The following is a 27,376-nucleotide window of genomic DNA, read 5'->3' on the forward strand; positions in this document are numbered from 1 at the left end:
GCGTGTGTGGCGGCATATACAAAGACAGCTGGACAAATATTAGATAACTACATCTTTATATTAATTTATTTCCTTTCAATATACAGAACAAGATGAACCAATTTGTCCCCAGAGCATTTCTTTACAAAAGCTTTATGTACAGATAGAAAATATCCCAGTGACACATAAATAAGTATATATATATATGACGCAAACAGATGGTTGAGTAAACAACAACGTCATGTTCTGATTTAAATAAATATGATTATTGGCACGACTACAGAGGAGACATGGTTAAGAACTCCTCTTCATTGCATAAGTCTCCTATTCAAAAGACAACATCAGAGTCAGGCACAGAGATCAATTTCTGGTGGCATGCATTATCCTGGCATAAAATAAATTAATGCTTTCATATAGCATCATATAACTTAAAACACAAACACAACATAGACACATGACATGCTCTCTTACTGTATCAGAATATAGATTAGATGCAATCAGAACTACTGGATTACACTGTATATTCCGCCATTTATTGCTTCCACAGATAAGAAAAATGAAATATAAATATGCCGAAGTGTGGTTCAAAATTAAATCCTTTATAATAAAGTATTTTGAGTTGAAAACCACAGTAACATGCATGACCTCTGACAGACAACAAAACACTGAACATGATATAAATTGTGCAGATAAAACATTGTAAGAAATGACAAGAAATACAGATGAGTGGTTGTTCAATGTTCATCTCTCATTGACATACATAAGTCACATCAGTCAAGCTTGTGGTAAAAGAAACCCAATCATCAATGCACTTTTAGGAAGTGAGCATTTTATCCTGGGTGAGAGGGATTTAGGATAAAAACGGTAAAATATTAAAAACAATGTATCTCTCAAATGCCGTTTGTGTGCAAACTTTGAGTCTGTGATCAGCTGTATGGTTTTGACAGCATTAACTTTCCTGAAACAGTTTGATCCAAGGCCTTTTTTATAATTCATGTTGTTATTGCACTCTTTTTTTTGTCCTCTTACTATTCACTGGCTTTTCTGCTTCTTTCCTCATCTCTTCTCATCTCCTTGTATGAAGTAGGGGTTTTCATGACCCACCAGATAAGAGTATCGTGTGGGGTTTGGGTCCTTAAAAGTCCTCATGCCATCTGTTCTGAGGTCATACGAGCCCGTCTGCCCAAGAAATGAGTTCATATTAGCCACATAGAGGTAAACACAACCCACAACCCTTCACTCTCTCAGCCCATCTCCTCATAATAATACCAGCATGCAGGAAAATTACCTGCTTAAAAACACATGCAAAGCTTATGATGGCATGCAAACAGAGATCAAAGTCAAGATCTCATCCAGAACGGCAATTCAGCATAGTGGCAGATTAGCAGTGATGTCATTCACAAAGAGAAAAGAAGAAATAAAGAAAAGTAAAGGAATATTCCTTCCAGGTTAAATACAGCTTAAGTCATAGCAGATGTTGGTGCTGCATTCATTATTCTGGTACTTATTATACTTAACATTAAAGTTGTATTTAATCCAGAATATTCCTTTACTTGGACTTGGACAATAAAGTCTCTTTAAGGCACGTCAGTTCACTTGGTGGCCATATTAGTAACAGGCCGTGAAAAAATTCAATTTATGTAAATGTTTGTTAAAATTACATTTCAATAACATACACTACTGTTTAAAAAGTTTGGGCACTGAATAAAATAAATAAATAAATAAATGTTTTAAAAATGCAGTAAAAAAAAAACAGTAATATGGTGTAATATTATTACAATAAAATAAAATAACTGTATTTCTATTTTAAAATGTCATTTAAAAAGTCATTAAAATGTTTTACTAACTCCAAACTTTTAAAAGGTAGTGTATTTTAAATCAGTAATATAATCTGACAGCAATCTTATCATATTTTGTGCTTTAAGCTCAAATCACATATACAAATATTGCATTTTTCAGGCTGGTCCAGCTAATGTTGAATGTAGAGTAAACAAACACATGATTGGCTGTTTTAACTTCCATTCCTACAGCCATCTAATTAAGCATTTCAATAACACGACTGCCGTTTTAACTTTTAGGCAGAACTACAGGAGGTATGTTCCTGTTGTGCATTCATATTTGTGCAAGTGGACCGTCTTTGCCTTTTACAGTCCCTGACGATGCACCATTACACACTTCAACAGCCCAATTTTTTTTCCATCGCTGAGTCGGTGACTTACCTTTCCTCTAATCTTCTATAGTCATAGTGTTTGGAGTGAGGCAGAATCAAGCCCGTGTACGGGATACCACATACACAGCACAGTGACCACAAATACGTGCACAAACACACACAAAGAGGTTTGTTTATGAGCTTATGAGGTCATAAAACTTGTACATCTACTATGATAATATTATGATTTTAAAAAAAAGTTTAAAATACACTCAGAGATAGCCCAGTTTCCTAAGAAATGTTAGCTTTACTTTGCCTCACACTGCAAAAGGCACTAATGTAATAGAGCCTCTTTATGTGTGGCCTTGTTAGGACTGCATCTGCTCATAATGGACTTCAGTCATTCAGTCAAGTAATACTTGGGTGAAAATTAGGATAATGGATTAATTAATAGTGTTAGTGGAGTTCAGCTTGGCAGGCAGAGTATTAGTTTGTAAGTATATATATGTATTTGTAAGTATATATATATATATATATATACTTGAAAAATATATTTAGTATTGGTTAGTGGTGTGGTGTGTCTACCATGCGGCTGATGACACTTACTAGTGTTAGTATAAGATTACATGCAGGATTAATGTAAGAATTGGATGGAACTAACTTACAGTGGGTTAATTTCTACAATTATTAAAACGAGCTACAGTAATATACAATATAAAAAATGAATATAATATATAAATAAAATAATATATAAGAATAATATATAAATTACACACTATCATAAAAATTTGGGGTCAGTAAGAATTTATATTTTTTGAAAGAAGTCTATTGTGCTCACCAAGGCTACGTTTATTTGAACAAAAATGCAGTAAAAACAGTAATACTGTTATTACAATTTAAAATAACCGTTTTCCTTTTGAATTAGTGCATCCTAAATAAAAGTTTGTGTTTATATCATACATGTGTATATATTGTGTATATTTATTATGTATATATAAATACACACACATACATATACATATTTAAGAAATATTTACATGTATATATATATATATATATATATATATATATATATATATATATATATATATATATTGGTCAAATATATACATGCATGTGTGTGTATCTATATATACATAATAAATATACACAATATACACACACGCATTACGCAAACACAAACTTTTATTTTGGATGCGATTAATCGCGATTAATCGTTTGAAAGCACTAAGTGAATATATTTTATAATGTAATTTATTTCTGTGAGGTCAAAGCTGGAATTTTAAGCATCAATACTCCAGTCTTCAGTGTCACATGATCCTTCATAAATCATAAGAATATGCTGATTTGTTGCTCAAGAAACATTATTATTAATCTGCGATGTTGAAAACAGTTGTGCTGCTTAATATTTATGTGGAAACCTGACCCCAAACATTTGAACAGTAGTGTATATGTATAAAAAAATAATAATACAAAAATTCAATTGTTTACTAGATTTTATTTTACAATGATTTATTATTTTATTCAAAAACGTCTTCACAAACTTGTCTTTGAATCAGAACAAAACCCACTGTAAGTTAAAGATCAGTGTAACGGCTCTGTGAACCAGTGTGTTTAATAAGTTTTCAACTTATTTGTGAAGTTTTGACTGGAAGGAGGTACTCACCATTCCATTACTGTGGCCCTTTTTGCCTGGCCCTTCAACCATCTCCAGATTGTTGCCAAAGACATCATTGCTGGAAGTAGATGTGAGAGTGACACGAGGAATATGGCTGATGTCCTGAGAGGGCCACGTGCCCCGGAATTCCTCAGCAGGATACGGGCTGTTGAAATGATTGTCGTTTGACTTCCTTCTGCTGCAAAATAAGTAATACACACACAAACTGTCAACAAGTGGGGAATGTACAGTACATCCATACCCAAGCATAAAAGACACAGAAGAGAGATTCAAATGCATGCCAACCTGACCTCTCATAAACACTCACCTATGAGTCACACAGATATAGATGAGAACAGCCAGAATCACAATGAGCAGAAGTCCCCCTAACACACACGCCACCACCACTAGAGCCAACAAAGAGGCTACGCAGAGAGACAAACTCATTAGGCACAAATATACACACAAATCTATAATTTAGCAAAGTATAAAATAAACAAGCACATCTATGTAATGAACGGTGTAAAAAAAAAAAAAAAACAAGAAAAATTGTCACAATATTATATCTTACAGTCATCACAGTTGAAACCAGAATAGCCAAATGAACATCTGTTAAAAAAAGAGAGAGAAAATAAACATTGAAACCCAACCACAGACATGTGACTGTTGCAATTTTGCCATGACACAAGGGGGCAGCAGTTTCTATTACAAATACACTGACCATTGAAAAGAAACTGTCAGTTGTTTAGGAGATGATTGCATTACATATTATATTAAAAACAAAAAAATGAAATGGTACTCACCGAACACAATCATTTCCCTGTGCTTTGTAGCCACTTAGGCAAACTGTGAAAAGAACAGAAAGTAAATAGTTGGTTTTGTTTATGAAAATGACATTACAATAAGACTATTCTTCTTACAGTAGGATTTTATTTTATATTATATAGTAATTCTCCCCAAAAAAAGTTGCTTTTTTTATTTCTTTATTATTTTTGGTGACCCTGATCTCATCAGATCAGTATTAATTTGTCTGTTACCATAGATAAATCCACTTCAAACTCAAAGGTCACAGATGATTATGATATGCACACACAAACACATAGCCTATGTAAGTGTATGTGTGTGTTTTTTTTTGGGGGGGGGGGGGGGGTGACACATAATTATCATAATTATCGGTGACACACAAGCACACATAAAAGACACGAACTCACCTCTACAGCTTCTGGTCTGGTAAAGGCTGGGTACATGGCCAGGTTTGCAGGTACAAACAGCGATCCCATCTTTGGTCTCACACACTGTAGTGTCAAGATCACAAGGAGCAGGATCTTGCTCGCACAGATTGCTTACTAACAAGAGAGACAGTGACAGAGAAAGAGAGTATTGTAGTGGGTAGTTTTTTTAGAGAGATGTATGAAAGAAAGTGTGTATCTAAGGTCCTTTAAGTCTTTCAGCATTTTTGCCTTCACTGGTTATTTTAAATGGTCCTGTGATGCAACAAATGGATTTTTAAAGTATAAATATTTTACAGTCTCATGTAATTTAATGTAGTTTCATGTAATATGAATACTGTAATACATACATAAAAAGCTACATGTTAAGCTATATCTTTGTGGAAATTATCATTAAAAAAATACTATTGATATTAATACTGTGAAGGCGAATTTGTTGCCTAAACATGAATTAATGTGTTTAGAATTAATGTAATGTAGATGTAAAGAATGTATTTTTAATTCAAAACTGGATCTTTTCAAGATACGCACCAGTATATTGAGCACCAGCAAGAATGCCACAGTCTGCCGTTCCACAGTTTGTTGCAGTTTTTATAGCAGTATTTATAGCCGATGTAACCGATTCCTGGGTGACTGAAGAGTAAGGCTGAAAATAACTGTTTACTGAAGCCACTATACTGCCAGGCCTGGAAACATTTACACAAAGATTAGTAATTGTCAAATATGATACAAATGTGTAAGAGCTGTGGTTAAAAACTGTTTGGAAGGGCCACTTACGTCAACCTAAGGACCACGCTGTTAATGTAGTTTGGCTGGTTATGCAGAGCTTGATTTACCTATGGTGAAAGAGAAGAATGGGTAATGATTTAGACTCACTGAGACTGAAGGATATTGATCCAGGATATTTACTTTGGCAGTCCCAAGTTCAATGAAGCGTTATTTGCATGACTATTAAACAGTCTATACTGCCAAAGCAATATGTAGCAACATTTCATCTTATATATATATATATATATATATATATATATAGCTTAAAATACAGTGTATCTGGAAAGTATTCACAGTGCTTCACTTTTTCCACATTTTGTTGTTACAGCCTTATTTCAAAGGGGATTCAATTATTTTTTTTTCCTCAAAATTATACAAACAATACTCCATAATGACAATGTGAAAGAAGTTTGAAATCTTTGCAAATTTATTAAAGTCCCCCTGTAGTCAATTATTTTATCCATTAAAAATCATCTTTGATCACCAAAATGACATATTTTTAAAAAAATTCAAGTGAATTTTTTTTTTCATGCCTTAAAATAGCTTGAATGTAACTCTACAACCTTGCCTCATTTAATATACACGAATCAATGAATATGCAAATTAGCCCCGCCTCCACTCCCGCCAGCTCGGAGAGTCTACTGTTGCTGCAGTGACGATTTGTTGTTTGTGTGGCTACATGAAATAAATGCACATCCTTGAATGAATGCGAATTTCCAGCGTATTTACTTGAAGTTATCAGGTAGGCTAATATCTATGGTTTGATCCATTCCAGAGCCGGCCAAAATCAGAATTTATAATGGACTGAATAGCTCTCTCAGAACTTGACGTGCGAGGACACACTGACTGACATATGCACATGAATCACGGTCACACGCTCAGAGCAATATTGTTTTAGCTATGTTTTATAGTATTAAAGTATTTCGACGGACAAAAAAATTAACTTTATTGGCTTTACTTCAAGTCAGCTGTCACTTTACTTTGGCGCGAGCCCCTATGCGCTCGCACACTTGGCACAGCCCTTGCGATGGTTCTGTCATTAATTAATATGAATTAATATGATTAGCCTTTTGCTTGACTACGTTATCAAACAGCTAATAATGTGTTGCTAATGTTACACACACCGTTCCTGTTCTTCATCTCAGAGTCAGACACCTGCCTTCTAACAATCAGTATCCTTACAAACGCTTTGAACAAATCAGAACATCAGTGGAGAAAGGCATATAGTTAATCATAACATCGTAATAGACTCGCTATATTGATAAATCTACACAATTTTTCATATCAACAGAAAATTTACCGGGATAACCTGGCTTCTCTCGAGACTTTCCTGCTTCAGAGCAGTCATAGTTAATGATATGCTAAAGCCTGCCTGCACGTTGTTGTGACTGGTTACAAGGTAGTCTGTGACGTCACAAACACCCACAATTTCAAACCGCGGGTTTTTGGTTTACTGCAGTTTCAAACATAAAATACCCAGCAATGGTGTTGACTTATGAATTTGCACATGGATTGTCTTAAGCATATTAAAAACACTACATAGACATATGAACAACATTAAAAACTTGATTTTCACCACAGGGGGACTTTAAAAAGAAAAAAGAAAAAAAAATACATGTACATAAGTATTCACAGCCTTTACCATGACACTCAAAATTAAGCTCAGGTGCTTCCTGTTTCCACTGATCATCCTTGAGATGTTTCTACAACTTGAATGGAGTCCACCTGTGGTAAATTCAGTTGATTGGACATGATTTGGAGAGGTACACACCTGTCTATACAAGGTCCCAGAGTTAACAGTGCATGTCAGAGTACAAACCAAGCCATGAAGACCAAGGAATTGTCTGTAGACCTCCGAGACAGGATTGTATCGAGGCACAGATCTGGGGAAGGGTACAGAAGAAAATTTCTGCAGCATTGTCGGTCCCAATGAGCACAGTGGCCTCCATCATCCGTAAAAGGAAAAAAGTTTGGAACCACCAGGACTCCTAGAGTGGGCCGTCCGGCCAAACTGAGCGATCGAGGGAGAGGGGCCTTAGTTAGGGAGGTGACCAAGAACCCGATGGTCACTCTGACAGAGCTCCAGTGTTTCTCTCTGGAGAGAGGAGAACCTTCCAGAAGAACAATCATCTCTGCAGCACTCAACCAATCAAGCCTGTATGGTAGAGTGACCAGACAGAAGCCACTCCTTAGTAAAAGACACATGACAGTCCACCTGGAGTTTGCCAAATGGCACCTGAAGGGCTCTCAGACCATGAGATCAACAAAGATTGCTAGGAAACCAGGCACCACTCATCACCTGGCCAATACCATCCCTACAGTGAAGCATGGTGGTGACAGCATCATGTAGTGGGGATGTTTTTCAGCAGCAGGAACTGGGAGACTAGTCAGGATAGAGGGAAAGATGAATTCAGCAATGTACAGAGATATGCTTGATGAAAACCAGCTCCAGAGCGCTCTGGACCTCAGACTGGGGCGAAGGTTCATCTTCCAACAGGACAACAACCCTAAACACACAGCCAAGATAAGGAGTGGCTACGGGACAACTCTGTGAATGTCCTTGAGTGGTCCAGCCAGAGCCCAGACTTAAACCCGATTGAACATCTCTGGAGAGATCTGAAAATGGCTGTCCACCGATGCTCCCCATCCAACCTGATGGAGCTTTTGCAAAGGTCCTGCAAAGACGAATAGGAGAAACTGCCCAAAAATAGGTGTACCAAGCTTGTAGCATCATACTCAAAAAGACTTGAGGCTGTAATTGGTGCCAAAGGTGCTTCAACAAAGTATTGAGCAAAGGATGTGAATACTTATGTACATGTGATTTTTTTTGTTTTTGTTTATATATATATATATATATATATATATATATATATATATATATATATATATATATATATATATATATATATATATATAATATAAAAGATACCAAAATGTGGAAAAAAAATTAAGCACTGTGAATACTTTCCAGATGCACTGTAATTCTATATGATACATGAAATCAAATACACTACATTTATGATCAAACTCTATCCTAATTTGTACTAATATATTTATTTTGCAAAGTTATTAGATGAAGAATTTTATTCCATGCCTTCTTAACAGTTATACAGCCAGACTTCATAAATTACACAGTTTCAGTGTGTAGAAATACATCTTTGCAATATTAACTGAAATGTTAAAGCTAAAACACCAGATTGTAATGTAAATTTGTGACATACCGCAATTAGGATTTCATTAGATGCATTCTGGAATGCAGATGATTGGCGATCATTCATAGCATTTACAAATGTGCGGTTCACCCTTAGTGAACTAGGGAAGGTTTTAGCTGGGAATAAGAGAGAATGGGGGTGTTAAATGTCTTGCACTGTCTATCTTGTTGTTTTCACCACAAAGTATTACACAAAGTGTAATTATACAAACTAAAAGAAAGAAGTGATTGACAGTCATTGACAGAGTCTTGGCATCAGATAGAAACTTACTTTCCACACAGGTATTATTTGAAGGAATAGTTCCTGTCAGACACTGACAGGTGGAGTTCACACAGACACTGAGTGGTGGGCAGGGCACGGAAGGACAGGTAGCTAAAATAACAAAGGGAGTGGGTTAAATGGAGAATGGGAGAAAGTATTAGGCATTTGTGAAGATTTACAATGCATGAACATTACACTGCAATTCACACAACACATTCATTCAAACACACCTGGTGTGGTTGTGGGGTTAGTTGGGTTAGTAGTAGGTACGATGGGTCCATTCGTTGAGTTGGTAATGGGTGGTGTGGTAACATTTCCTGTTGTAGACTGAGGTGGTGTGGTAGCATTCCCTGTTGTAGTGTTTCCTGATGTAGTTATGGGTGGTGTGGTAGTGTTGCCTGGTGTAGTTATGGGTGGTGTAGTAGCATTTACTGTTGCATTGTTTTCTGGTGTAGTTGTGGGTGGTGTAGTAGCATTTACTGGTGTAGTTAGTGGTGGTGTGGTAATGTTTACTGTTGCATTGCTACCTGGTGTAGTCATTAGTGGTGTTGTAGCATTTACTGTTGCATTATTCCCTGGTGTAGTCATGGGTGTGCTGGTAATGTTTACTGTTGCATTGCTACCTGGTGTAGTTAGTGGTGGTGTTGTAGCATTTACTGTTGCATTATTCCCTGGTGTAGTTATGGATGGAGTGGTAATGTTTACTGTTGCATTGCTACCTGGTGTAGTCATGGGTGGTGTTGTAGCATTTACTGTTGCATTATTCCCTGGTGTAGTCATGGGTGTGGTGGTACTGTTTACTGTTGCATTGCTACCTGGTGAAGTCATGGGTGGTGTTGTAGCATTTACTGTTGCATTATTCCCTGATGTAGTCATGGGTGTGGTGGAAATGTTTACTGTTGCATTGCTACCTGGTGTAGTTAGTGGTGGTGTTGTAGCATTTACTGTTGCATTATTCCCTGGTGTAGTCATGGGTGTGGTGGTACTGTTTACTGTTGCATTGCTACCTGGTGTAGTCATGGGTGGTGTTGTAGAATTTACTGTTGCATTGCTACCTGGTGAAGTCATGGGTGGTGTTGTAGCATTTACTGTTGCATTATTCCCTGATGTAGTCATGGGTGTGGTGGAAATGTTTACTGTTGCATTGCTACCTGGTGTAGTTAGTGGTGGTGTTGTAGCATTTACTGTTGCATTATTCCCTGGTGTAGTCATGGGTGTGGTGGTACTGTTTACTGTTGCATTGCTACCTGGTGTAGTCATGGGTGGTGTTGTAGAATTTACTGTTGCATTATTCCCTGATGTAGTCATGGGTGTGGTGGTACTGTTTACTGTTGCATTGCTACCTGGTGTAGTCATGGGTGGTGTTGTAGCATTTACTGTTGCATTATTCCCTGGTGTAGTCATGGGTGTGGTGGTACTGTTTACTGTTGCATTGCTACCTGGTGTAGTCATGGGTGGTGTTGTAGCATTTACTGTTGCATTATTCCCTGATGTAGTCATAGGTGTGGTGGAAATGTTTACTGTTGCATTGCTACCTGGTGTAGTTAGTGGTGGTGTTGTAGCATTTACTGTTGCATTATTCCCTGGTGTAGTCATGGGTGTGGTGGAAATGTTTACTGTTGCATTGCTACCTGGTGTAGTTAGTGGTGGTGTTGTAGCATTTACTGTTGCATTATTCCCTGGTGTAGTCATGGGTGTGGTGGAAATGTTTACTGTTGCATTGCTACCTGGTGTAGTTAGTGGTAGTGTTGTAGCATTTACTGTTGCATTATTCCCTGGTGTAGTTATGGTGTGGTGGTACTGTTTACTGTTGCATTGCTACCTGGTGTAGTCATGGGTGGTGTTGTAGCATTTACTGTTGCATTATTCCCTGGTGTAGTTATGGATGGGTGGTAATGTTTACTGTTGCATTGCTACCTGGTGTAGTCATGGGTGATGCTGTAGCATTTACTGTTGCATTATTCCCTGGTGTAGTCATAGGTGTGGTGGTACTGTTTACTGTTGCATTGCTACCTGGTGTAGTCATGGGTGGTGTTGTAGCATTTACTGTTGCATTATTCCCTGGTGTAGTTATGGATGGAGTGGTAATGTTTACTGTTGCATTGCTACCTGGTGTAGTCATGGGTGGTGTTGTAGCATTTACTGTTGCATTATTCCCTGGTGTAGTCATAGGTGTGGTGGTACTGTTTACTGTTGCATTGCTACCTGGTGTAGTCATGGGTGATGCTGTAGCATTTACTGTTGCATTATTCCCTTGTGTAGTCATGGGTGTGGTGGAAATGTTTACTGTTGCATTGCTACCTGGTGTAGTTAGTGGTAGTGTTGTAGCATTTACTGTTGCATTATTCCCTGGTGTAGTCATAGGTGTGGTGGTACTGTTTACTGTTGCATTGCTACCTGGTGTAGTCATGGGTGGTGTTTTAGCATTTACTGTTGCATTATTCCCTAATGTAGTCATGGGTGTGGTGGTACTGTTTACTGTTGCATTGTTCCCTGGTGTAGTCATGGGTGGTGTTGTAACATTTACTGTTGCATTATTCCCTGATGTAGTCATGGGTGTGGTGGTACTGTTTACTGTTGCATTATTCCCTAATGTAGTCATGGGTGTGGTGGTACTGTTTACTGTTGCATTGCTACCTGGTGTAGTCATGGGTGTGGTGGTACTGTTTACTGTTGCATTGCTACCTGGTGTAGTCATGGGTGTGGTGGTACTGTTAACTGTTGCATTGCTACCTGGTGTAGTCATGGGTGTGGTGGTACTGTTAACTGTTGCATTGCTACCTGGTGTAGTCATGGGTGGTGTTGTAGCATTTACTGTTGCATTATTCCCTAATGTAGTCATGGGTGTGGTGGTACTGTTAACTGTTGCATTGCTACCTGGTGTAGTCATGGGTGTGGTGGTACTGTTTACTGTTGCATTGCTACCTGGTGTAGTCATGGGTGTGGTGGTACTGTTTACTGTTGCATTGCTACCTGGTGTAGTCATGGGTGTGGTGGTACTGTTAACTGTTGCATTGCTACCTGGTGTAGTCATGGGTGTGGTGGTACTGTTTACTGTTGCATTGCTACCTGGTGTAGTCATGGGTGTGGTGGTACTGTTAACTGTTGCATTGCTACCTGGTGTAGTCATGGGTGGTGTTGTAGCATTTACTGTTGCATTATTCCCTAATGTAGTCATGGGTGTGGTGGTACTGTTTACTGTTGCATTGCTACCTGGTGTAGTCATGGGTGTGGTGGTACTGTTTACTGTTGCATTGCTACCTGGTGTAGTCATGGGTGTGGTGGTACTGTTAACTGTTGCATTGCTACCTGGTGTAGTCATGGGTGGTGTTGTAGCATTTACTGTTGCATTATTCCCTAATGTAGTCATGGGTGTGGTGGTACTGTTTACTGTTGCATTGCTACCTGATGTAGTCATGGGTGTGGTGGTACTGTTAACTGTTGCATTGCTACCTGGTGTAGTCATGGGTGGTGTTGTAGCATTTACTGTTGCATTATTCCCTAATGTAGTCATGGGTGTGGTGGTACTGTTTACTGTTGCATTGTTCCCTGGTGTAGTCATGGGTGGTGTTGTAGCATTTACTGTTGCATTATTCCCTGGTGTAGTTAGTGGTGGTGTTGTAGCATTTACTGTTGCATTGATCCCTGGTGTAGTCATGGGTGGAGTGGTAATGTTTACTGTTGCATTGTTCCCTGGGGTAGTCATGGGTGGAGTAGTAATGTTTACTGTTGCATTATTCCCTGGTGTAGTTAGTGGTGGTTTTGTAGCATTTACTGTTGCATTGTTCCCTGGTGTAGTCATGGGTGGAGTGGTAACGTTTACTTGTGTAGTGGTGTGTGGTGTGGTAGCGTTTGCTGTTGTAGTATTACCTGATGTAGTTTGTGCTGTAATTGTGACATTGCTTGGTGTTGTAATTGGTGAAGCTGTGCTGTTGCCTGGTGTGCTAATGGGAGGAGTAGTGTCATTCCCTCTTGTAGTTTGGGGTAGAGTTGTGCTGTTGCCTGGATCAGGTAAAGAAGTAGTTGTGGTGTTGCCTGGATCAGGTAAAGGAGTAGTTGTGGTGTTGCCTGGATCAGGTAAAGAAGTAGTTGTGGTGTTGCCTGGATCAGGTAAAGGAGTATTTGTGGTGTTGCCTGGATCAGGTAAAGAAGTAGTTGTGGTGTTGCCTGGATCAGGTAAAGAAGTAGTTGTGGTGTTGCCTGGATCAGGTAAAGAAGTAGTTGTGGTGTTGCCTGGATCAGGTAAAGGAGTATTTGTGGTGTTGCCTGGATCAGGTAAAGAAGTAGTTGTGGTGTTGCCTGGATCAGGTAAAGAAGTAGTTGTGGTGTTGCCTGGATCAGGTAAAGAAGTAGTTGTGGTGTTGCCTGGATCAGGTACAGAAGTAGTTGTGGTGTTGCCTGGATCAGGTAAAGGAGTAGTTGTGGTGTTGCCTGGATCAGGTAAAGGAGTAGTTGTGGTGTTGCCTGATGCAGTTACAGGATGACTTGTAGCATTCTCTGTTGTAGGTACAAGTGGACTTGTGGTGTTGGCTGCTGTAGTTACAAGTGCAGGTGAAGTAGTGGTATTTCCTGATGTACTCACTGATGAACTTGTAGCATTTACTGGTGCAGATGTGGATGAGTTTGTCACATTGCCTTGAGTAGATATAGGTGGAGATGTGACATTGCCACCATGCGTTGACAACAGTGGAGTTGTGGCATTGTTTGGGAATGTTGTCGTCATATTCCAAGATGGAATGCTTGTTACTGCTGTTGTTGGCCAAAAACACAATCACAAAAAAAAAAAAATTATTGCATAAAGTTTTAAAAATCTAATCTCAACTCGAATCAGTGGCAACTGAAGCTGTACAGCTGTACACACTGTGACCCAAGAAACGTTTTCCCTGCAAATATTTTGGCAGTTATATGTGTCTCATATTCCCGAACCAGTCATTTGTGACTTTATCGTTTTTTTTGGTTTTTTTTGAGTCACTGAAATTAATGCTTATGTTAATTTTATGTTTATTGCCTATTTTAATATCTTTGAGAAAGATTTTAGGGTTATTTCAGCTGTGTTGAAAAACATTAGTATAGAAAAGTGTTTCCACCTCAGAGTAAAAGTAGGTAATTTCTTGTTGTTGTGACTCTTTAATCTGTCAGCATGGGTTTCATATGATGGGGTCACCTTATAACTTGAATAAAATTCAACTTATTTTATTCCTAAATTTACTTAATCTAATTACATTGGATGTTAAAATATGTTCTCAGAACTCTGTACTGTTAAAGGTAATATTGTATACATGATTAAAACTGTAAAGTATGCTGTATTTACAACTGTATTCACCCAACATATAGGACATATTATGTAAAAACAGTGGTTTTGTAGTGTATTTTATAAAACTTTAGAGGGTTTAAGTTAATCTGGAAATATTAACCCATGTATGAGGTAAAAATAAGTTAGATAAAAATAAGCATAATACCTGTAATAAATGAACTAGCATAAATCATTCCATTACTCTGTGTTAAATGAACAACCCAACATGCTAGGTCAAAATAACCGACTGTCTATTTTTGACCCATCAATTGGTTCCAGAACAACTCAAATTGGGTTAGTTTCAACCCAACATTTTTAGTGCGTATAGCATGATATCAGAAACAGATTTGGTATTACAGAAATAAGCATGTGAGAATAAACATTCATCAACAAATATCTGAATTAAGCTGTATTTAAATAACAATGACCTATTTTGTCAAGACAAAAGGTCTTTATACCAAATTCTTCAAATAAAGTGTGCTAATATTTATGTATGGCTATAACTAGTAGTTGCCCATCCTTACTCCTTTAAACAAATGACAGACAGTAAAACCAGTATAAAAACAATGGTTTGGTTAATGAACAAGCAACAGCAGAAGTTGAACAATGCCGATGTATTGTGGCTAAGTTGTTTTCAGAAGTATATGCAAAGCTTGACTGACAAGGACTGAATGACTGAACTTTGAATGACTTGAATGAGAAAACAAAAGGAGAATATTTACAAAATTGTTTTTATTATTTAAAAGAAAGATCAATTGTATCACATGAAGAAACACTGCTAGTGCTGCTTAGCTTCTGAAGCAACAGCATATTAGCAATGATATTTCTTGAGGTAGTAGAGGTCGATGTGGTGTTACTGTTTTTAATATAGGCTATAATAATGTCTGATATAATGACTTCATCTGCATTGTAGTGATTGTACAAGCTAATGTTTTGAATTGGAAGTAGAGAGTGTGTCCTTACCAACAGTGGCAGTAGAGGTATCATTGATTGGTCTAGCTGTGGAATCACTGGTTGAATTTGTGCTAGATAAGGTAGTCAAGGTAGTCATGTTTATGGATTCTGCATTGCCTTTGGCTATTAAAGCTGTGAAAACACACAAAATTGATCAGATGGCATGATACATATATACAACAAATGCATACAATCTTGGGACACAAATTTCAGTCTTTATTTGGTTTCCTGACTCTTTCTTGTAATTCAATCAGGCACACCCATAGCATTTCAGTAGTCAATAAGGTACTATTTACTGTCAAACACAAAAATTACACAAAGTATGCATCACATCCTGGCAGTAATTTCATTAGTTTCCGAGAACAAACAGTCATATAGAGTGAATGTCTCCTGAAGCTATGTTAATACCTAGCAACCACACACAAAAGAACAATAGATTAATAAGGAAATGTGAACTCCAGAACACACACACACACAGGTTTGTTTTTGTGAATTGTGAGGACATTCCATAGGCGTAGGTTTTTATACTGTACAAACATAATATACCTAGTTTTTATACTGTACAAATACCCGTATTTTCTATCGCCCTACACCAATCCTTGTACTAAACCTACTCATCACAGGAAACGGTGCACATTTTTCTCAAAAAAACTCATTCTGTATGATTTATAAGCCTTTTGAAAAATGGGGACATGGGGTAATGTCCTCATAAGTCACCATCTCCTTGTAATACCCATGTCATACCCATTTCATTATACACACACACACACACACACACACACACACAGAGAGAGAGAGAGAGAGAGTCTTATTTCTATTATTGCTTTTATTGTTTGCTTTTGAAAGTAAGTCAGAAATCCAAATAAAGGCAAAGAAAGAAAAAAAAAAGTTACAAAAATTAAGAACTATCAGGCTATTTGCATAACTGCCCGTTTATTTATTAACTTTTCCACTCACCTACACACTCACAGATAGATCACAGTTTACCCAGCAATAAAGTCACATTATTCACGCTTAGTGGAGAAGAACATGTCAATAAAATAGATCAAAAATAGGCTATCACGACTTGTTTAAAAGAACCATATGTCAACCTTATAATTCATGTATGTCTTGCGAATGTAAGCAGAACTCTCATTTATGAGCACAAGTCATACAGAGGTGTAAAGAGTACCTGGAAACCATACTTGAGTAAAAGTACTGATACCTTACATCGAAAATGACTCCATTACAAGTTATAAGTAACCATTTCCAGTACGATTTGAGTAAAGGTCTTAGAGTATCTGATTTTAACAGTACTTAAGTATTTTACTCATGCTGAATGTAGGCTAAGAGATGCACTAGTCCTCAACACCTGAGAGACATGCCAGTTAAAATAAGAAGCAGTTGATTTGTAAGATGAGAAATCAAGTTTATTTTCTAAAATCAAAATAAAACTGAACACCTCAATATTGCAATAAATCAAGGTCGACACAACAACCTTTTAAACGTCTACAAACTCTCAAGTCTCAGTTAAGCTCAATTGCACAGAAAGGCCATAAATAAAGCAATATCCTTCAAAAAGATCTTGTCACTATAGTGGATAAACACAACAATGTTAAGTAAAATTAAATAGTCAAAGCCTACTGTACGTGCTGGTTTGAGCCTCATCACCGGCTGCAGTCATTTTCCTCATCTAATAAATCAAACACCTGCGATCAGCAACTACCTGCTAATGCACTCACATTCACGTAAAGTAGCCTTGTTGACAAGTTTGGGTGAGTAAAGGCAAAATGCAAGATATAGTACCTTCAATGCCCTTAGATGGCGATATCACTTCTTATATCAGAAACAAACTGCTGCAGAAAAAGTTAGGTGCCATGAAAAATGTAATGTGTAATTGCATTACTCCTCACAAATGTAGTGGAGTAAAAAGTACATTTACTTGCTCAAAAATGTAGTCAAATAGTGAGTAAAAGTTGCCAATATCTTTGATACTCAGTACAACTACAAAGTAGCAAAAAAGATACTTAAGTACAGTAACTAATTACATTTACTCAAATACTGATGTGAACTCATGTGAAATCAATTAGATTGAAACAAAGTATTCTTACAAATGTGTATATATATATATATATATATATATATATATATATATATATATATATATTTCTTTGAATGTCTCCCATGTTGGGTGAGCTTTGTAAAGGAAAATCAGGCTTAATGGATCCCTGCATCAGTAGGCCATGTCTCAAAGGATGCAGGTTTTTAGCTAACAAAGAAAGATGTTGATAGACATTCACATAGGCAGTTCTAGAATCTGCATTTCCTGAGGATTTAAGGGGCTTCTTTAAAAGTAAAGATCCAGCAGACTCAGAGGCACTATGCTCAAATCAGAAACATCTGCTTGTCTTCATAGTTTATCATTGTGAGGACAAAAAGTGAAAACATTACCGATACTCCCAAAAATGAAGTATATTTCAAGTACTGGATTCCCCAAAGTACATACTATCTAAATAATTGTATTTAAGTAACTATTATATTACATGACATAACTTTGCAGGAAAGTTATCTGTTTGACGATCATATATAAGCAAAGTAAAAAAATAAAAATAACACTACAGCTAAAAAAAATTACTGTCTAATCCTGCATTATTTTATTAAACAATTTTAGCATTAATAATAAATCTTGTTTGTTTTCCCAAGGGCAGGGCATGGTTTAGGGTGATTAGCCTACTACTTGCTAATCTGTTCCAGACACAAAAGAGATGAGTGGGTTACGTAAGGTCCGGTTCTAGCTCAAAGCATCACCAGAAAACCAAGTCTGAATGAGGAATGAGGCTGTCTGGGTCAAAGAGCACATAAGACTTCACTTCTGACCAGAGCAGAGGTCAGGTCAGATGTGATCCTAGTGGAATTTACCAACTTAATTGAACTTTCTACATATATTTTTCCACAGATCTCTTATTTGAGGGTAGTAGTGGTCTGGACGGCAAAAGTTCATATTTTTAATGTTTTATTTATTCTGTGTTAAGTTTTATTTCTATATACATTAAAAAAATAATAATAACAATGAACATCAAATGGTTCATTTGCAGTGGATTTTAAATTATATTTTATATTAATTATATTTTATGCTACCTCTTGAGTGGTGGAGTCTTGAGCACAAGTATCATGTTATTATACAAACCTTTTGTTTGTTTTTTAATGTGTTAATGTGCTTGTCAAGAATGGATGCCATTATCATAACATTTTACTGCAAAACAAATTTATCTGCAGGTATAAATAAAGTAACCTAACCTAAGTGCCATCAGCAATACATTTTGAATAAAGATAACTTTTTCATTAACAATAGGACTGTCAATTCACATGTAGTGGTTAAAATAAATAAATAAATCAACAAATAATTAACCGAATTAGGTATTATTATGAATAATTATTATTATTAAGACAGTAAAGACATTGGCTTTAGGGTCAGTTAAAGTTAGTCATCAAAATGAAAGACTGCTAGTCTGCTGAGAGCATTCACAGGATATGATTATTGGGGTCACCCTAGAATTCAGCTACAGCATTCATTCAGGTCAAAGGAAGACAAGTTGCTTCTGTCCTGTTACCAGAGTAGCCAATGTCTCAACACCCTGTCCTCGAACCAAATTCCACTATTGCTATGTACAGTAGGACCTCTATTTCTGAACTAATGTGTGTGTGTGGCAGGTATAAAATGACCTTGGAGCTTATCCCCACAGAACCTTGGAGCTTGTCCTCTCCCTCTCACACAGAAACACACCCACTAGATTTGTGAACTATGTGGCAATAAGCTTAAGTGTAAGATATAAAGCCAAAATTACTTCTTTAGACCAAACATGCACACTGAGGGGCAGACAGTGCAAGAAAAACTAAACAAGATGGGTTGTGTGTGTGTGTGAGAGAGAGAGAAAATGTGCGGGTTGACAAGCAGATCTGAGCTGCCCCGAGGCTGGAGTCTTCTGCTCGCCACTTCAAAGCAGCAAACTTGATGCCAGGCAGCAGGAAAACGTGAAAATTGTGAACTGCTTTCACCTCCACCTCCCACAGATAAACACACACTCACACCCACCCACACAATCATCTATCATCCTGGCTCTCTAAAACACACGTAACCTTCTCATTCTCGTAACCCAACACAAAAACCATGTCTGACTTTCTCTGACGCACACTGATTGCCCTTTCTCTCTGTTTAATCATCTCCTCCATTCACTCCATGGGCTCAATTAAAATCTTTTGTTAAGCAAGTTGAGTTTCGGTTTTTGGACAATAAGTGGTTAAATGTATTTTAACATATAAAGTTAAGTAATAAAGTAATATAAAGTAATATATCCTTGTATGTATTTGTAACATGTATATATATATATATATATATATATATATATATATATATATATATATATATATATATAAACTCAATCTGCTTGCAGTCACATCATTCTCTATAGGTCACAGCTGATCACTTCCTGCTGTTTCAGTAGCCAATCAGCTCGCTGCTCAACCTTCAAATACTTGGTCAGCATTTGCTGCAGCAGTTTGCAGCGCACTTTCAGAAACCCTCCACCTTCCCCAGCTCCACCTGTATAGATCTGCTTTGGGTAATAAATGTATGCTATACTGTACAGCAGAAGCATGTCTTACTTGCTCTGCAGCAACAGCGTAGAAGATCTATTCCATTAAGACCAAACATATCAACACTGTCATATATCCATTACCATGCCAAACACTCCAAGAGTTTTCACGACAGAAATGTGTGTGTGTGTGTGTTGAACAACTATGGAAAGATAATTTACATTTGCACCCTTCCCTTTTTACAGTAAGGGTGTGAGAAGAACAGCACGTCGGTCTGATCACAATGTTATCTGATGTTTTACACACTTTGTACAACCAGTGTTTCCCCCACCATTTCAGACACATTTTCAACTTGACATGTTTTATGGGCTGGGGGTGGCATATGTTGTGCCTTTTTTAAAGATAAAATAAAAATTTTGTCATCATTTACAGCACTTACAAACATTTCACCTTCAAAAAGTTTTGGTTACCACTGACTTCAATTTTGTATGGATGAAAAAACACTGAAACATTTGTCAGAATATGTCCACAGAAGAAAGAAAGTTGTACAGGCTTGGAATGACATGAGGGTGAGAAAATAGGTGAACTACACTGCAAAAAAATAAAAACTGCTATTCTCAAGACAAAAAAATCTAAGCAAGAATAGCATTTTTTACAGTGTATCCCTTTAAGTTATCCTCTAGGCCAGGAGAAATTAAATAATAACATTAATATACCTAGTTTGATTTAAGGCTGTCTGCCATCAACTGAAATGTAAAGAAGGCATCTATGAGAGGGCCATAAGAACATGACTTCTCCAAAAATGTCATGTAGTGAGACAAATCCACAAGGTCATAGCGACACGACACCCCACCTCAGGCATAAGCTGTGTCATTGTAATCAAAGTAAAGCCGGGTTCACACTGTGCGATTTATAACAGTCCTTTACGATGGTTGCTTGTCAGACTGTACGAACATGATCCTCATGTCACACTGTGGGATCTCAGCTGTCATTAATGTCAGACTGCATGACAGTCAAGACGCGTTAAAAACGGACGTGCGCGTGAAAACTCGTCCGGAGTTTTACATCATCAAAACATAGCCATTCGATGACAGTGAGCTGCGTTACACACGGGACTGAAATGGTGGCTAACAACGACATCTCTATCATTAATTTTGATCACGGCTTGTCTTGAAAAACGAAGACAATATGACGTTCGTCGTAGGAGAAGTCACACTGGAGGATTGTGCGCCAAATCTTCTGACACTGACAGAATTTCATCGGAGGTAAAATTTGATCGCAACGGTCATTAATTGGCTGTCGGTGAACATGTCAAACTAGCGTTCAAAGACAACAGATTTTAGGCTAGGATTATAGGAATCTTTTAGGATTTGCAGAATTTGTCTCAGACGACCAAATTGTGGCCAAAATCACACAGTGTGAACCAGCCTTAAGTTGAATCAATGGGCAATACCATTAACCTGCTAGGAAACAGTTTAAAGGTCCCATTTTTCGTGTTTTTTTGAAGCTTTGATTGTGTTTATAGTGTGCAATATAACATGTGTTCATGTTTCGCGTGTAAAAAAAAACACAGTATTTTTCACATAATTTACTTATCTGTATACTGCTGTTTCCACTGTCATAAAAACGGGCTGATGACTTCCTTGTTCTATGAAGTCCCTCCTTCAGAAATACGTAACGAGTTCTGATTGTGCCAGCGGTTCCTGTGTTGCACATCTTGCCTGGAAAGGTCACGCCTCTTACCATAACGTGGAGATGCACGCGCTCAGTGTTATTGTAAACATGTCTTTAATTTTACCCTATCAATTTGAGCCGGAATCAGACCCGGTGATTGGACTGCGGGATGAAAATAACAGCGTTTCGACGACATGGCGACAAACACACTCTACAAACGCAACTCTTGTGTATTCCTGTGGGCGGAGGTTAGTCAAAAAACTGTTTTAGTGACGCCATTAAAGAAGGAAGTAGAGGGATGTAGTCCAAACTGGCCGTTCGATGTAGGCGACTTCTGTTAAATAAAATATCTCGCTTGGCATTGAACTTTGAGCTTTAAAATTTGACAGATTTTATTTATACTCTAACAACAACATTACACACTAACTAAAGTTTGAAACATGGGATCACGAAGAACGGGACCTTTAAATGCATCCAATTTAATTTGTGAATGAATTTAAACATTTATTTTTTTTTATCAAAATCGTATCAAAAGTATCTGGCAAAAAAGTTTAGCATATAAAAATGATTGTGCATCTTTCAGTCATAGGCAGCTGCATATCATGAGGCTTTTGTAAATATTTACGGTGACATGAACAAAATAATTTGCATTTGTACAAGCAAATGGCACTTTCAAACAGAAACTTGCATGCGATCCGTTCCTCACTTGCATTGTTACATACTCAGCTGTGACAATGTTGTTCCTCTATCTTATCTTTCTTTTCTCTCTCTTATGGCACAGACATGCTCTCCCACACTCTGTTCCTCCTTCACACTACCTTATCTGTATTCATAATATAAGTAGCATTTGGAGATAAGTGACCTCTGTTTAGGGTTCCTGCCTGCCTGGTGCTTTAGAACTAGTTTCATAGACTGAAACTTCTTAATGCCAATACTAAAACATGGCACCAGCCATCCTGACCATATTTAAAGTAGAATCACATCTGGTCTGTCAAGTTAATCAGAACAAAGCAATCAGGTCACTGATCTGAAGTCAGCTCAAAATCAATGTTAAATCTGTAGTTTGGCTTAAAATAAGGGCCTAAACAATTTAAAGTCTCTTGTGCCCTGAAAGGGATTTCTTGAACTGCTAACAGTAACTGGAGACAGTATTTTTATATTGTATTGTTAATTAACACTAAAACTGCTATAAAACCATATTTGTGAAGTGAAGTAAAGATGAAATCAAATCAAATAAATGATGACTCAAATCTTGCCGCTCGTTGGGAAAAAAAAGGTGTGATATGACTTTTTTAAGCCGCCTGACTGATGTACTTTTATTTTGGACCAGTAAGCAACCACATACAACACCCTAGGATTCACAACACCCACATACCATTTTATTTAGAATATGTAAAAAATCAGAGTAGTTCTGATTTACATATAGCACTTGGCCTGAATACTTGTTTTAGATAAAGTTCCCATTTTCTTTGTTCCTTAAAAGGTTAGTTCAGCCAAAAATGAAAATTCTGTCATTAATTACTCACCCTTGTGTCGTTCCACATCCATAAGACCTTCGTTCATCTTCGGAACACAAATTAGGATCTTTATGATGAAGTCTGAGAGGTTTCTGTCCCTCCATAGAGATCCAACACAACTACCACTCCAAGGTCCAGAAAGGTAGGAATGACATCATTAAAGTACTCCATGTGACTCCAGTGGCTTAAACTCAATTTTATGAAGCAACGCGAGTTTTTTTTTTTTTTCCACAAAAAAAGACAACAACATAATTTACCACTTTATTTACAAAATACTATCCAAGGCGTTTTCACGCAACGACATCAGCTCTCATGCGAACACAAAACGTATGCGTCATAAAGCTCTCGTAAATGTCGCTTGATAAAATTGAGGTTAAACCACTGGAGTCACATGGAGTACTTTAATGATGTTATTCCTACCTTTCTGGACCTTGAAAGTGGTAGTTGCTTTGAATTTCTATGGAAGTACAGAAACCTCTCAGACTTCATCAAAAATATGACCAAAGATGAATGAAGGTCTTATGAATGTGGAACGACATAATTAATGACAGAATTTTCATTTTTAGGTGAACTAACCCTTTAACCACACATCCTCTTTTTGTGTAAAATTGGATGATTTTGCCATTTATAGACACAACATGCCATTATAACGCCATATACTCTCCCTTACTCTCTCTTACAAGGGCTTACAAAGCTTTAAATGGTAACAGATGGTTCCCTGGAGAAGCACTTCTGAGCAAATACACACTAGACAAACTCACACTCAATCATATCCAATTAAAGCACAGTCAGTCTATGCTGTCCAATTAAAGGGGCAGATTTACAATTTCTAATCCGAAAAGAATTAATGTTATAAACAATTTCTGAAACCTAGAATTATCAAAAGAAACTAAAATCTGTAATTAACTACTTGTAGATTTAGATGAAGCTCATGGTTAATTTACAAACCAGGCAGCATTAATAAACTATATTGGCTGTATTAGAGGGCTTCTTTATCCCTCAGATGGCCAGATTAGCGTTACAGCACTTTGCCTGGATTAGAGCACACTCTGAAACAAAGGCCTTATTCCACAATCCTCCCAGCCCCATTTAATCAGACCTCAGAGGACCCAATAACATCATTTATAATGATTTTTTAATTTAAATATATGTCTATTTCATTGCCTATTTTATTCTGCTACTACTGCAAGTACTATTCCAACAAATAAATAAACAAGGAAAAACCAAGGAGTGTCCCAAAGACCATTTTGTTTAGAGCTACTTTCTTATGACTATGATTATTAGGGATCTGAAATGGTCCAGGCCTTATTACTCAATTAAAAAACATCACTTCAGAACTAACAACAACACATGTTGTTTCTGAGGCAGCAGAATTCTATGACATTGCTTTTACACAACAGTTCAATAAACAAGAAGTTAATATTGAATAACTTCCATTTTAGACACAAATTCACAATATTGCTTTTCATGAACAAAAAAAGTCCCAAACAAAGCCACATCAGAACCTTAGCAGCACACTTTAGTGGTGTTTGCTTTTCGAAATGAATGATTCAGTGTTTATTAACTAATCGGTTTCGCAAATGATTCAATGACTCATTCATACATACAGTCACTTATTTCATTCCTTAATGTATCAGCGTTTTTGAAGTAAATGATTAAATTAGTAAATGTTTCAAATGACAGTAATATGTGCAGTAAAATTCTGTTAATAAATTCTTTGAACAATATATATTGGGCCGCCATAACATCCTCAACAGAAGATCAGTAAACCTCCATCAGTAATATGATACGCATGATGATTATGGGTTACTGAAGAAATAAGGGAGATAAATATAAATACTATCTCTCTCTCCCCCTCACACATGACATCTTGCCATCTATCTGTCATCCTGCCATTCTCTCTTTTACTCGCTCTCTGTGTTTGACAGGTCCCCTGTAAGACACAGCTGGACTTGGTGCCAGACAGAAAGGCAGGACATACCCACAGGCTATTCTTCTATTACAGAACTTCACACACACACAGTAGGACTTTATTAGAAACACAAACAAGCCCTGAGGCAAAGGTACGTGTGATGCCGTATCTATTATGTTTAACTAGGTCTCCAGACCAGTTTGCCATTATTGTAATTTCAAAACATGAAATTTGAGTCAAATTTATGAAATAAACTTATCAGTCTGTGATCAGTAAGTCACAATCAGAGCTGCAACACAAAAGCTCATATCCTGAATGAAACAAATGATATTTGATAGCCTACTTCTGTGGTAGCTGCTAAACTAAAGGATGTGATGTAGTCAGTCCCCCGAGTGCTCACTCACACCCAAGTGTGTGTGCGTGAATGAACACTGGAGAGTCTCAAAGTCATGTCTGACTGTGTGTGATGCAGTGACTCACCACAGACTAACCCTCACACCACACAAAATGCCAAAATTAAACAGAAACTTGAAAATAAAATAAACCCATGATCTTTTTGATATTATGTTTTTTATGATAAACTTTTGTTCTATTCTCTAACATACAAAAATCCTGTAGTTTACTTGATTTGTTCTATTAGGCAATAGTGGATAGTGAATAAAAGGGGAAAAATCCAAGAATAAATCATAACTATTGCTTGTTTCAATAAATGTATCTACTTTGAAACCTACAGTTTTAAAATGTGAACCAGTTACTTATTCAAAATGAGTCTGTTTTCCACTGACCACAACTGTGACCGATGACATATTTGCATGTGATCATGTTTTATGTGAGAAAGAGCAATCTTTTTTTTTTAAAATACATTATAATTTCAGTACTCTATTTAATCTACTAGCCTACATGTGGCAGCTGTGTTTGTATTACTGCATGTTTTACAGAGCTTTATCAGAGGAACAACATGTGGCATCATGTGACTTTAAATTAGCCATGAAAATGTCCACATGAATTCAAAACGCTCTGTACTTTAATTTATAGCTGACAACTCTGTGTAAAATGTAAAATGATTCAGCTGCTAGTTTTTAGAGTCTTAAAAAGTACGTAATGGACGCAAATGGTGCCTGTAGGATTAAATGGGTTAACTAAGGACAACGCTGAACGCCTTTGAATGCTGTCTTAAGTTTTCAATATCGAGTATCAACACTATTATTTCATCATTTTTTCTTCTTCAAAACGGGATAGACTCTTTTGTGCTCAAAATCTGTGCCCCACGTTTGCGCCCAGCGAAAGTTTCGTCTTTTACAAACAGAGACAAACATTAGTATAAAACTAAATGGAAATCGTGGAGCTTGTCCAGCTCTCGAGACTGTCCATGGTCCTTAAAACATATCGAAGGAGCAAGTCAAATTAACACCTGTGTGTTAGTCCAAATGAAATAGCCGTCACCTGTCTTTCTTTTCAAATAGACTACTTGTTGTATATCTAAAATAAACCCATAAGCACACAAAAACACACGCGCTTACCTGAAGTCGAGATGAACATTAATAGGAAGAGTCGATGCGTCAGTGACATAGTTCTCTACTTGAGTGACGTTCATACAAATAAAAAAACAGATAAAAGGCTAAAGCAAAAATATTAAAAACAAATTCCCTAGAAGAAATCTTCCGTGTCAATGGGTTTATGTCCGTTAACCCGGTGGCTTTCGGAGGTTTATTTCCGTTGGAGGACACAGATCCGCTACAGGTGGCTTCAAAGAGTCCAGCGAGTTAAATACGCCCGCAGGGGGAGGATACTTAGGCTACAGCCTAGATTGCGAAACTGGACTCTTCAAATCAGTGTGGCATATTTCTTCCCCTACGGATAGATTCCGTAACACTGGTTTAACCAACGTCATGGGTCTGTTGAGAAAATGTCATTTAACTGGGCGCCATTATTAAAAATCAATGGTTAACTTCCTATTTTTAAATGTTTAGACTTGCAATAGTCCTCTTTATAGCTGCTGCTTCGTTTGCATTCGTTTGGTATACATTTGCATCAATATGCAGTTTATTTTCAATAACATGAGCGATGAGAGTGAGATCAGAAAATCCTTTAGGACTCATGTAAAGACCTCTCAAAATTTAAATTAATTTCCATAGAGAATCAACAGTGAAATTAAGCTTATGACTGATTTAGGGTCAGTATGAAAGAAAACTGTATTGT

The 27,376-nt window shown here is 37.1% G+C and overlaps 1 protein-coding gene across 3 annotated transcripts; it reads right to left on the reverse strand.

Moving 5' to 3' along the window:
* Positions 1-39: 39 nt before the first annotated feature.
* Positions 40-26,993, reverse strand: si:ch211-198m17.1 (mucin-2). Of its 3 annotated transcripts, XM_048196800.1 has the most exons (14): positions 26,698-26,993; positions 15,512-15,634; positions 13,126-14,004; positions 9,265-9,366; positions 9,004-9,110; positions 5,792-5,850; positions 5,546-5,700; positions 4,997-5,131; positions 4,589-4,631; positions 4,357-4,394; positions 4,114-4,210; positions 3,795-3,984; positions 2,199-2,213; positions 40-1,158 (listed from the first exon to the last, which is right to left on the reverse strand). In XM_048196800.1, exons 1-14 carry the CDS (start codon positions 26,744-26,746, stop codon positions 1,036-1,038), a joined length of 2,115 nt encoding a protein of 704 aa, XP_048052757.1. In that variant the 5' UTR covers positions 26,747-26,993; the 3' UTR covers positions 40-1,035. The 3 variants fall into 3 exon arrangements, with proteins under 3 accessions (XP_048052757.1, XP_048052749.1, XP_048052743.1); XM_048196792.1 differs by lacking the exons at positions 13,126-14,004; positions 15,512-15,634; positions 26,698-26,993 and adding exons at positions 9,486-10,262; positions 10,311-11,038; XM_048196786.1 differs by lacking the exons at positions 2,199-2,213; positions 13,126-14,004; positions 15,512-15,634; positions 26,698-26,993 and adding an exon at positions 9,486-11,038.
* Between the last annotated feature and the right edge of the window lie 383 nt (positions 26,994-27,376).

This window comes from Megalobrama amblycephala, linkage group LG1, assembly GCF_018812025.1.
Source record: "Megalobrama amblycephala isolate DHTTF-2021 linkage group LG1, ASM1881202v1, whole genome shotgun sequence".
NCBI lineage: Eukaryota > Metazoa > Chordata > Actinopteri > Cypriniformes > Xenocyprididae > Megalobrama > Megalobrama amblycephala.